Source organism: Tamandua tetradactyla, chromosome 11 (assembly GCF_023851605.1).
Source record: "Tamandua tetradactyla isolate mTamTet1 chromosome 11, mTamTet1.pri, whole genome shotgun sequence".
Taxonomy (NCBI): domain Eukaryota; kingdom Metazoa; phylum Chordata; class Mammalia; order Pilosa; family Myrmecophagidae; genus Tamandua; species Tamandua tetradactyla.
The window spans coordinates 63,284,356-63,297,903 of record NC_135337.1 but is presented as its reverse complement, the minus strand read 5'-3'; the positions used below and the strand labels follow the sequence as shown (position 1 = coordinate 63,297,903).

The following is a 13,548-nucleotide window of genomic DNA, read 5'->3' as shown; positions in this document are numbered from 1 at the left end:
ACCCCAAACAGAAACTTTGTACCCATTAAGCAATAACTTTCCATTTGTCTCTCCCTCCAGCCTCTGGTAACTTCTTACCTGCTTTCCATCTCCTGCAATTGCTTAATTTAGATATTTCATATAAGTAGAATCATAAAATGTTTGTCCTTTCGTGTATGGCTTATTTCACTCAACACGATATCTTCACTGTCCATTCATGTTGTAGCATGCATCAGAATTTCACTCCTTTTTATGGCTGAATACTATTCCATTGTATTAATATAGCTGTTTTATTTATCCATTCATCTGTTGATTGTTACTTGGGTTGTTTCCACCTTTTGGCTATTGTGAATAATGCTGCAATGAACTTTCGTGCACAAATATATGTTCGAGTTCCTGTTTTCACTTCTTTTGGTTATATACCTAGAAGAGGAACGTCAGGTCATATGCTAAGTCTGTACTTAACTTTCTGAGGAACCACAAAAATGTTTTCCATAGCAACTGCGCCATTTTAGATCCAGACCAACAATGTATGAGGATTCCTTTTTTTCTGCATTCTTACCAATGCTGTTTTTTTTCCCAACACTAATTTTAAGTGTATACATATTCTCTCTTTTTTTGTTTGTTTTTTAAAATAATAGCCATTCTAATTATGTTGAACATCTTTTCATGTGCTTACACATCTTCTTTGGAGAAATGTCTGTTCCATTCCTTTGCCCATTTGTAAATTGGATTGTTTGCCTTTTTGTTGTTGAGTTGGAAGTATTCTTTGTATAGTCTGGATATTAAGTTCTTAGCAGATATGTGATTATCAATTATTTTCTCCCATTCTGTAGGTTGTCCTTTTACTCTCTTGATAATGTCCTTTGATGTAGTCCAGTTTATCTGTTTTTTTCTTTTGATGCTCATTCTTGTGATGATGTATTTAAGAAATGATTGGCAAATCCAAAGTCTTGAAGATTTTCCCTTATGTTTTCTTCTAAGAGTTTTATGGTTTTAGCTCTTATGTTTAGGTTTTTGATCCATTTTGTATTAATATATCCTGTTTTTACTTCTTAAAATTATGTAACAAGCATTTTCCCAAGTTATTACATTAAAAACCTCTTAATTTACATTATCTTTTCTTTTGTATAATATCTGAATTGATATTACATGTCACATAGATAACCTAAATTGGTTCTCAGTTTCCCTATTTGTAAAATTAGAGTAAGCTAGATCATTTCTAAAGTCTCCAGACTTTGGCATTTCCATTTTTATTTGGAAACTTTTTCTGTACCAAGTCATGTTTATGTGTTAATAGTTTATCACTTATATTATTGCTTAGCTCAACTATCTTTTAATATATTTATCATTTGAGAGTCTTTAAAATATTTTAAATAAACTCTTAATAGTTAGAAAAACAACTCTGAAAGACTGAAATCAATAAATATTATGTTTTAGGGGACCCTGTATTGCAAAAAGAGGTGTATTTTCTAATTAAAGGGCTGAGGGTTCCTTTCTGACATTTTTCAGTGGGGCACAGATTTTAACCTTACATTGATAAGTGACTTAGTCCTGTACTAATAGACCCCATTGGTGTCTTACTTGATCTTAAATAAAAAGGGTAAAGAGATGATAATGTTAGCTTTGCTATGTTGATCTGAAAATGACACAGTATGAATACCTGCCCATTAGATACTGAACTTTTACAAGTAAGTAAATATAAATTTTAAATGAATGTAAAATGGCAATAATTTTATTCTATTCAAAGTATTGGCTAAGGGTGAAGGATGCTTATCAGGTGCCAGCCCTTCTCTGCTTCTTATTTTTTATTTTCCATATTTTTGTCATTCTCTCTTCTGGTTTTTTTATAGACAGTAGATAAAATGTGAACAGTATATAATTTAGGAGCATAGTACGAATTATAGAATTTGATTATCATTACATTTAGTTTTATTGTACTATATTATTATTGTTTTTGTTTTGTTTCCATGGGCAGGCACTAGGAATCGAACCTGGGTCTCCAGAATGGCAGGCAAGAACTCTGCCTGCTGAGCCACCATGGCCCACCCCTACATTATTTTTAAATCATTCATTTCCATTCAATTAAAAATGTATTTCGTAATAACCATTTCATTGAAATATTTTAAAGTTAACATAGTATCTATATGTTTTATGTATCAGTTTATTTTAGCCTATAAATATATAATACATAATAGTTTGATGATCCTTCAGTTGAATGTTGATATTTGAGAGAATTTAGTTTTTACTTCTGCAGTTATCCTTTAAAAATATATATATATTGGTTGATTATGATTAATGATATATAAATACTATTCATATATTTTCAGCATTCTTTATAACGCACATAAACTTTTCAGAATCCTTTTTTATGGGCTTGATTACCAATAGAAAAGTTTCTGTCAAAACCTTCTTCATTCAAAATTGCTAAATGGAAATAGTTTTGATTTCTTAAATAGAATTTGTTTATCAGAGAGATGTAAAATGGTTTAGAATGGTTGATGGCTTGTCAATGAATCCCAGATTGATGGAGTTTCCTCATAAAATTATAGGTTTTACATTTCTCACTTCCAAATTATTTAATGCAACTTTAGAAGGAAAAAACACTGTGTGGCATGGGATTATTATTATGAATAATAGTACTATTTTTCTTGTTGGCTAGATTATTACAAAATTATTTCAGTCAAAATATTTTTCAAAATAGGAAACTTTGAAAGGACCAAAATTATTTTTTTAAATAACTTTTATATTATGTCTTTTGGTTTTCTTAACTGTTCTCTGAGGTTGGGAGATTGAATATCTTTCCATTTTATAGATGATAGTCAGGTAGAGTGATTTGTCTAAAGTCACATCAAGGTAAGATGCAGAACTGAGATTAGAATTGGGTTTATTCAGTCTAATGTTCCTGGTTTTCTGTATTATACTACCAAACAGTTCTTCAAAATAGTTTACCATAGGCAGTGATACCATTTTGTTCTATTGTCTATTACTGCCAAAGAAAACCACAACCTACCTGTTTGGTATGCCCTCACAGTGATGTGACCAGAAGACTTACTTTGAGGGTAGAGAGGGAGTAAGAACATATTTAATTTTTAGTGGTCTACTTCTAATGGAGAAACATGTATTTAGCTATGAATAAACTGTACAATGCTGATCAATTTTTCTCTTTTAGTCAGATCATTAAAGCAGTAGTACTGGATAAATGAAAACACGAGAGAAGCTAACAACAAGAAGGGCTAAAACATTAGATTTTGTCAAGCGATCCTAATGCGCTATTTTATAGCTTCCAATAAGAGATTCTTCTGCCCTTTCTGTTACAGATGCTGGAAAGTTTTTCTAAGGAGAAATACCCCTTATTTACCTTTGTAAATGGTCATTCCAGAGACTATGATTTTACATCAGCTACAACCAGTGAAGAGGACTTTTTCTCAGAGGATGTAAAGAAAAGATTAAAAAGATTTAGCACAGAAGAATTTGTCTTGCTTTAAAGATTAGTACATTGGTGCTTGATAAGAACTCATTTGAAGGAGGAAAAATGAAGAGAAACAAGTACACTTGAAACTGGTTTATTTTCACAAATATCTTTATTTTATGTGTTCTTTAAAAAAGAATATTTGAAAATATACAAATTTTAAAGATACTTTTCTGAAAGGGAAATGATTTAATGAATCTTGGTATCTAATAAATATTCAGTGATTCTGGTTGTATTCCTATTCCCCTAAGTTCTGCTAATGGTAACTCCACCTTCACTGCAAGCCTTCCAGTCTTCACGTTCTTCCTGAGGCCACTAGTCTCTTGGAGGTTTTCTGATACAGGTCCAAAGACTGGGATCATCAGATAGTTTCAGAAGCTTCAGCTTGTACAAATGACTAGAAGAAGATAGTTTCAGAAGCTTCAACTTGTACAAATGACTAGAAGACCAGAAAATGAATCTTCAATGCTGCCTAGCTACTTGCTATGATTGTTAAAGCAACCAAAGTATACTTTTGGATGTATTTTAATATATTGAATAGTAATGGTTAGCTGTAATATACAAACAACTATATAAGCCGAACTGTGAGCTAAGGTAATATGTAGCAATGTAATTTTATAATGGCTACTCGGTATGTTTGCTGTTAAAACTTCTTATGAGGAGTGAATATAAAGCATTGGTTTTTCCCACAAAATTAAAGATTATGTTATTGATAGTAATTGCATCCAATCAGATCAGCTAAAGACAGTTATAAGATAGGAGTAGTGTTTCCTATCTAAAATGCAATTTTATGGGAACTCTACTTATTATGCCGTTTTAAAATCTAATGTTAAGTACCAAGCAAGACATCAGTACATGCTCCTCTTTGTGATTTTTGCAATTAGCATAAATCAGTGTAATGGTGTTTAGAAACTGAGGCCATCTCTAAGGCAAGTCTGCCATCAGGGCATTAAGTGTTTCTTAAAAATATGTTTGTGATATAAAAGTGTTAGAGTTATTACCGAGCTAGAATTATAAAATAAATACTTTAATAAAGATGTGAGAACAAAAAATGCTTTTGTTTTGGTTTTAATGTTGGGATTATTTTAATCCTTTCATTTGCAATATTATTGTCTAAAATGAACTCTGATTATTTATAATAAAGGCAAATTATACTGTTGCTCTGAAGGCAAAATATTAACTTTTTTTAACGGGGCTTCCATGTTTCAGTATGGAAAGGTGACTTATTACAAAGACATACAATTGTTTATCATCTAAGTCATTGATCTATCAGAAAAACTGTTTATTAAATTTAGAGTGGAATGCAAAACTGAAACAGAGGGTGAGCAGATTGCTTTAGTGTGCCTGATGAGAAAAATCAGAGTTGACATTTCCCAGTGAGGATAGTTTATTGAAGTGAAATAGTATCTAAAATTTTCCTTTACCCTAGATAAAATTTGGACAAACTAAGTTCAATACTAATTTTCCTAGAATGTCAAAGCAATGTAGGAACAGGAAGTTCCAGATTATTTATAGACTTCAGTTTTCTCATCTAAGCTATTGCAGTTTGTTGTTCCTACACAGCTGCAGTATTCCACAGGATTCTACGATAAACACATCAAATGACAGCACCCATAACTTCAAATGGATCAGAACTGATTGTAAGTGTTCTCTTACAAGAACTATATAAAAGCGTACAGGGTAGTATTCTGTTATTTTCTCAGCATATTTAGGGCTATTTATAAGCAGGGCTTTAGAATGAGATAAAGTTCAGGTAAGAGGAGGCAGAAACTTCCTTTACATGGAATCATATTGGAAATACTTAGAATATTATACAACCAAAACAAATCTTGCAGTATAGTCATTTTCATGACTGAGCATAAATATTTGTAATCAGAAATTGTTAGCTTCAAAATGTACACATAAAAGGTACTCAATAATATTTTTGAATGAATGAGTGAATGAAAATTGAGAGATGGGTTGATGGATTTATCTTGCCTGCTAATTCAACTTCAGCAGAAGACTAGCCAAAAGTTGTGCTAATCTTTATTGGGAAAGCAGCAACAAAACTACATCATTACATTTAGAATAGAGGGTCTGTATATTCTAGTTTCAAACTTTGTTTTGAGCACAGATTTCTTTTCAGAATGGCATCAGGTAAACTCAGTCAATAAAACTTATGAATGATCTCTTTCAGCTGAGGAGAAAGTAAAAAAAGACAAGATTCTAAGATGGATCTTCTGTTAGATATATGATAGGAGTATCCTCCATTCGGGCATCAATATTAAGATACTGATTTTACCATTAACATTTCAGAAATGTATTTTAAAAATTCTTGGGGCAACTTTTTGATGGTGAAAGTTTCTTTTCTCTCTTCTTCATAAGATTTGGACTTTGAATCCCCTTTTGTCAATGTGTTAACCACCAACAGGCAACCTTGAAAGTCATCATTTACTGAATGAATGAATGAAAAGATCCGTTATAGTATAAGTATATCCAAAAAAATTTCCCTCAGGTATCCATTTTTCTGTTTTTACATTAAATCAACCCCACTAAATTTGTATTAGTGAGAAGTGAACTTCAGAGTGTTAAAAAATTAATACTGTTCTGTTACCTTTAGGATTTAAAATTGTTCAAGAACATATAAATTTAAACGTATATATTTTAATTCTGTCCTGTTTATAGAAGAATGAAAGAAACAGAACAGTAAAAAATGGCTTATCTGTATAATTTATCCAATTTTAGGTCAGAAATTTCTACTTTTTGGATATCTCTAGTTATTTTCTATAATACCATGCCAGGAAGCATTTATTTCTAGTCAAATTATACAAATCTGTTTTTTTTTCCTTCTTTCTGTCTGCTAATTTATTTGCTGCTGGGGAAAAACTCCCTTTTCATGATGTATCACAGATCACCTTCAATGCCTTACATTTTACATCTAACTTTTGGTGATTATGTATTCATATACAACCGTAAAAAGAATATAAAGGATTTTCCAAAAACAGGAAACAAGAGGGAGGGCAGATAGTGAAAAACACTTTGAAAACATTAAATCACTGTGTGTATTACTACTGAAACAGACATAATGTGAGAAGGAAACTGAAAATTTTAAATAATGGTGAAATAGAAGCAAAACATCCTGAAATATGATGTAGCCATATTCTTCTTGAGAAGGATAAAGGCTTATTATTTTTTTATGAAAAGAAGAGCAACGGCTTTCTCCAAAAATTTTCAGAGAATAAATATTTATCATGTGATATTTATTGTACGCTCATTATTGCCAATCAACCACAATTCAATAGTACTATTCACTTGAACATTTAGATTGAGTACCTTGAGTTACTGAATTGGAAAGGTAAAACATCAGACCAAGAAAAATTGAAAACATCCTATTCATTCAAAAGTGTAAATTTTATGTCATTTTATAGTTTTAATCTTAAATCAGTTTAGAAATCCTAAGCATTTTTGTGTGGCTTTCATGGTTATTTAAAGACTTTCTCCTTGCCTATAAACTTTGAAAAATATTGTATTTAGAGCCTATATTCAGAAACATTTTTGAGTAAGCAGTTCCCTTTTTTCCTTTCTTTTGGTCTTCGATGTTATTGGTAGCAAGCAATGGCCCAAAACATTCACAAGTACAGTTATAAAATTTCACTTATTCTCTCACAAGAATAAGGAAAATATGTTAAAAATGGGTTTAAGATTAGATGCTGAGAATACATGTTTCTCATTAGGTAGGAAATTTCTTTACTGTGCTACCCTTTAACCCTTTTCTCCAGAAACTAAGAAACTCATTTTCCCCTATTTTAAGTCCAAGTATAGGATCTCATCTAAGAGTAAATCATAAAAGATTCTACAGAGAATTATCTTTTATTTTAAACATTGAAAATTAAATTAATAATACTTATTTTAAATATATAATTGTATTTTATACTCAGATGTAATGGTTAATAAAGATTGGGAATCCATGGGTTTTAAAAGAGGTTATTTTATAAGAAGTAAAAGTAAACCAAGAAAAGGAAAATTTGGAAATTCTATGGAAGTCTGAGAAACAAAAACATAAGAGAATTATTAACAGCAAGTTTTGAGTGTGTTTTGGCAAATACACCTTTGTAAACTGACAGACAAATATATATGAATTAAGAAGGCTTGCAGGTGTGATGATTTAAAATGGATTTAGGAATTGGAAGGAAATAAATACTGATGATCCCAGAATGTGGGTATGCGGCTACCATGTTCCACAACTCCAGGGGGGCACTATTCTTGGTGTATGCTAGGTGAATGGCACTCCCTGTAATTGTGCAATGTGGTGGTCCTTTAGCTAATATTTACATACTGCTTACTGTTTACACAGCATTGTCTAATCGGTTCACCTATAGTAAATTATAGCTAATGAATCTGAGATGGAGAAAATTAGATCTAAGATTTAGGGGACAATTGTATGCATCCAAGGACTTGGATGATCCCAGAATGGAACAGGTCAGGAGAGTTCAGAAGTTGTTAGATCAAAGGGTTTAAATGGAGAGATACACATAAATATTTATTGTCAAATACCTTAAATAGATATCATAGGGGAAAAAAGCCACCCCATACTTCTGCTGTCTCAATGTATTACTTTCATATTTTGTGTTCATTACATTAATGTTTAAATAAGCGTGTTCAATAGGTTGAATTTTGATTCTTAATTTTTAAATTTGACTATGTTCCATTTGCTGGAGAGGGCCTAGAAACTACATGGTTAATTATTACTTTCTGTCTGTGTAAATTTGCATATTTGAATTATTTCATATAAATAAGATCATATAATATTTGTCCTTTTGTTTTGGGTTTATTTCACTCAACATGTCTTCAGGATTCATCCATGTTGAAGCATGCATCAGAACTTCATTCCCTTTTGTGGTTGAATAACGTTCCATTGTATGTATATACCATATTTTGTTTACCCATTCATTTGTTAATAGAAACTTGGGTTGTTTCCACCTTTTGGAAATTGTGAATAATGCTGTTATGAACATCAATGTGAAAATATATGTTTGAGTCCTTGCTTTCAATTATTTTGTATACATATTTAGCAATGGGGATCCTTTGATAACTCTATACTTAACCTTCTGAGGAACTCCCAACTGCTTTTTTACAGTGGCTGCACCATTTTACTTTCCCACCAATAATGTATGAATGTTTCCTTTTCTCCACATCCTTGCCAATACTTTCCATCTTTGGAGTGGTAGCCATTATAGTGGGTGTGAAATGCAGTCTCACAGTTTTGGTTTGCATTTCCCTAATGGCTAATGATGTTGAGCATCTTATCATGTGTTTATTAGCCATGAGTGTATCTTCTTTGGACAAATGTCTATTCGAGTCTTTTACCCATTTCTTAATTGGGTTCTTTGCTTTTTTATTGTTGAATTGTAGGAGTTCTTTATACTATTCTGAGTATAAAACCTTTATTGGCTATTTGGTTTCCAGATATTTTTTCCCACTCTGTATATTGTCTTTTTACTTTCTTGATAAATTTCTTTGATGCACAGAAATTTTTAATTTGATGATATAACATTTATTTTTCTTTTCTTCATGCTTCTGGTATAGTCTAAGAAACCATTGCCTAACATAAGGTGCTGGAGACATTTCCCTATGTTTTCTTCTTGCAGTTTTAGAGTTTTGGTTTTTATATTTAGGTCTTTGATTCATTTTGAGTTAATTTTTGAATATAGTGTGAAATAGGGGTCCACCTTCATTCTTTTGTATATGGTATCCAGTTTTCCCAGTAGCTATTTGTTGAAGGGACTAGTCTTTCCCCATTGAATGTACTTGAGACTCTTGTTAAAAATCATTTGGCTATTAGAGTACTAGTAAATAGCCAAGAACTGTCTGGAGCAATTGTTTAGGGACTTTTTTAGTACAATGTGTGACTGGAAAAGGACACAAAGAGGCAGGTACCAACTCCGGCTCTTGACCTGTGAACCTGGGGAACTACGGACTGGCTCTGAAAAGGGATTTATTTTCTTTACATTTTTTCCCCCGACTTTTTGTTATTGTATAGTATAACATATATACAAAGCAAAGAAATATTTACTTTTTTTTTTTTTAAAGCTATGCTAAACTAGCTCATTAGTGAAAGCCTCAAGTGTTTTCAGTTGTCAGCACTGAACCAGGCAAGGGCAAAGTTAAGATGGGTCTGAGAGACAAAGTAACTAGTCAAGTGAATGAGATAATTCATTAAAAAGTGTGTCTTCCTCAAGAAAAGAGAGGGCAGTTCAAGCACAAGTGATGACCCTCATTCAGAAAATTCAGACGCCAGGGGCTAGAAAACACACGGCTTAAACTAGCCTTCTGCCTCAGCCTCTGTTTCAACCATGCCCCCAGCAGGGGCAGGGTCTGCTGAGAATTAAAGCCATTGCACTACTTTATACTGGTGGGAAGTGCCATCTGCTGGGCAGTATAAGAAAAACACAGAGTAGAGATTTCACAGAAAAGTGTGACAACTTGCTGGGTTTCATCCTTAGGGTGACAATACTGATTACACTCTCCTCCTGAGATCTGGGCCTGTCTTGTCTGGGAAAATCTGATTGGGGTCGATCATATCTGAGGAGGCTTTCCACACACACATGCAAAAACTGGTTCTATATAGGCAGGGCAAGAAACAGAAAAACGAACTGAAAAATTCTGACCAGTTAAACAGAAGCAATGCTAGATAACTGGAATGATGTGAATGGAATGGCAAAGAACAGAGAACAAAGCCAACCATCAAGAAAACCTTAGGGGTATGGTATGTATAAATTTTTTTCTGTTTTTTTTTAATTCCTTTTTCTGAATTGATGCAAATGTTCTAAGAAATGTTCATGATGATGAATATACATATTGTATGTTGTTTGGTTTTATTAATAAAAATTAAAAAAAAAAGAAAACCTTAGGTAAAAGAATGAAAACAACTTCCAGAAGAAGGTAATCAAGAAAATCAGATGCCTAGACACCGGCAATAAATTACGAGTCATACTTGGAAAAACAAAGATACAGCTCAGTCAAAAGAACAAACTAACACTTCAAACAAGATACAGGAGTTGAAGCAACTAATTAAGGATGTTCAGACAAACATGCTAAATCAAATGAAAAAAATCAGTGAGTTGAGGGATGATATGGCAAAAGAGAAGAAGATTTGGGGGACCATAAAGAAGAAATTGAAAGCTTGAAAGAACAAATGCAGAACTTATGGGAATAAGGCACAATAGAAGAGATGAAAAACAGAGTGGAGACTTACAACAGAAGATTTGAAGAGGCAGAAGAAAGGATTATTGAACTAGAGGGCAGGACATCTGAAATCCTATACACAAAAGAACAGATAGGGAAAAGAATGGAAAAATATGAGGATGGTCTCATGAAATTGAATGACAACATGAAGAACACAAATAAACATGTTATGGGTGTCCCAGAAGGAGAAAAGGGAAAAGGAGAAAAGAAAGGAAAGGGGCCGAAAGACTAATGGAGGAAGTAATCACTGAAAATTTCCCATCTCTTATGAGAGACATAAAGTTACAGACCCAAGAAGTATAGCATACCCCTTCTCCAAAACACTGACTAATAAGATTGTCAAATGTCAAAGACAAAAAATTCTGAAAGTGGCAAGAGAAAAGTGATCCATCACATACAATAAAGCTTGATAAGACTATGTGTGAATTTCTCAGCAGAAACCATGGAGGTGGAAAGGCAATGATATGATATATTTAAGATACTGAAAGAGACAACTGCCAACCAAGAATTCTATATCTGGCAAAACTTTCCTTTAAAAATGAGGGAGAGTTTAAAATATTTTCAGACAAACAGACACAGAGAGTTTTTGAACAAGAGACCTGCTCTACAAGAAATACCAAATGGAGCACTACAGACAGATAGGAAAAGACTGGAGAGGTTTGAAGAAGAGTATAGAAATGAAGACTATCAGTAAGGGTAAAGAATAAAGTCAAGACACATGCAACAATGTGGCTGAACCTTGAGGACATTATGTTGAGTGAAATTAGCCATGAGAGCACAGGTTATCAAGAAATAAAAAGAGGATAGAGGATAGAGATTGCGTGCTGAAGCAGTGCAGAATGTTCAACAGGATTGATTGTAAAGATCCAGAAATGGACAGCACTATAATATCTGATGGCAGCACAATACTGTAAGTACATTGAACAAGGTTGAGTGTGAGTAAGGTTGAAAGAGCAAAGAGGAAGGCTAGGGCATCAGAAGGGAAGGTAAAAGATAAAGATTGGGATTGTATAACTTGATGAAACCTATAGTGGACAGTGGTGGTGATTAAATGTAGAAATATAAGAATGTTTTTACATGAGGGAGAACAAATGAATTTCAGTGTTGCATGGTGTTAAAAATGGGATGGTATATGGAAAAAATATAATCAAAGTTTGCTTAGAGCAAACTAAGGTCTATATTTAACAGTAGCATTATAATATGCTTCCATTAAATGTAAGAAAGGCAATATACCAAAGCTAAATGTCAATATGAGGGGGATATAAGGGAAGAGTATGGGATTCTTGCTATTGTTGCTTGTCCTTTTTATATTATTTTTATAATTTATTCTTCATTCCACCCCTCCTTCTTTCTTTGCAGAAGAAATGGAAATGTCTTCATATAGATTGTGTTGGTGAATGCATAATCATTGATTGTTTACTTAGGACAGACTGCATTGTGTGTGAATAAAATTGTTTTAAAAATAAACAGAATGATGCTAGTGGTGGAGAAAATGTGGAGAGAATGAGATGTACTTATTCACTGTTGGTAGGAAAGTAGAATGGTGCAGCCCTTCTGGAGGGAAGTGTGGTGATTCCCCAGGAGGCTTAAGTATGGGGTTGCCATATGGTTCTGCGACCCCATTATTAGGTATATCTTGGAAGAACTGAGAGCAGGGACACGAGTGGACATTTGCACATTTCATATGTTTATGGCGAGAGTATTCATGATTTTCAATGGATGTAGGTGGCCTAAGAGTACATCAGTTGATCAACAGAAGGGCCAATTGTGATGTATACATACAATGGAATATTGAACAGCTGCAAGAAGAAATGAAGTGAGGCATGCAACTAGGTGAATGAACCTTGAGGACAGTATGTTGAGTGAAATAAGCCAGGAATGAAAAGTCAGAGCTTATAAGGCCTCACTAATATGGACTAACTATATCGTGCAAATTCTGAGAATTGAATTTGAGAGCATAGATTATCAGGGGAAAAGCTTGTAGTAAAATTTTCTAGATTGTAAGCTCTTACGGCAGTCACATCTATTCCTGAGTTGTAATAGTTATTTCTAAATTCTGAGAAACTGAGGTAGTTGTGTATAACCTGGTCATCCGTGGAACTTCAGATATCTGTTTGATGCCTGAGATTCAGAGTTAGAGTTCTGCAGCTATGAAATTCAGTATTACCCCATAGAGCAACTGTGAAAAAGCCGAAAATTAGTGATATGAATGAAGCTGTTCTAAGGGAAATCAAACTAAAGGGTAAAGGATGATATTGATGATGTTTTTCTTTTTGACTTTGTTTTGAAACTTCAAGTTATGTGTGAAACCAAAGGAAGAGATGTTTATTTGGTGCAAAATTTGTATTTTCTGTAGTACATTATCTAATTTAACTTGAAGGTCAGTTTATTCAAACATAATTACATGGAACCTTGATTAGGGAGTGAGATCTTGTTGGTTTGTGTGATGCCCTGATACATCCCAGAGTAATCTGGGCAGAAAATTAAAAAAGTATTTGCAAAGTCCTCGTGAGGGTCTTGGAAAAAAATGAAAATATTAAACTTTTCCACCTGGGGAATTCCTGATATTCTTGCAAGCAGTGGGGACTATCAATTTAATAGGCTAAGGTCTCAATCTTGGGACTTGCCCTTATGAAACTTATTCCTGCAAAGGGAAAGCTAAGCCTACTTATAATTATGCCTAAGAGTCACCTCTAGTTGCTCAGATATGGCCTCTCTCTCTAAGCCTACATAGCGGGAAACCCTCAGCCCTCCCCAACTACATGGAACGTCACTCCCAGGGGTGTAAGTCTCCCTGGCAGCATGGGACCTGAGCCTGTCCTGGCATGATGGAATCATGAATTCCTTCTAGACCAAAAGGTGAAAGAGAGAAA

General features: G+C 33.4%; 1 protein-coding gene across 7 annotated transcripts in view; it reads left to right on the top strand.

Moving 5' to 3' along the window:
* Positions 1 to 11,884, top strand: part of ATG4C (autophagy related 4C cysteine peptidase) — a 137,375-nt gene extending 125,491 nt beyond the window's left edge. For 6 of the 7 annotated variants that reach the window (XM_077120752.1, XM_077120753.1, XM_077120750.1 and 3 more), the window contains one exon: positions 3,300 to 4,610. In XM_077120752.1, coding sequence (XP_076976867.1) covers positions 3,300 to 3,467 — 168 coding nt within the window. In that variant the 3' untranslated portion in view covers positions 3,468 to 4,610. Of the gene's footprint in view, positions 1 to 3,299; positions 4,611 to 5,014 lie in introns of those variants that run through there. The other variant, XR_013159443.1, reaches the window with a different exon arrangement.
* The last annotated feature ends 1,664 nt before the right edge of the window (positions 11,885 to 13,548 follow it).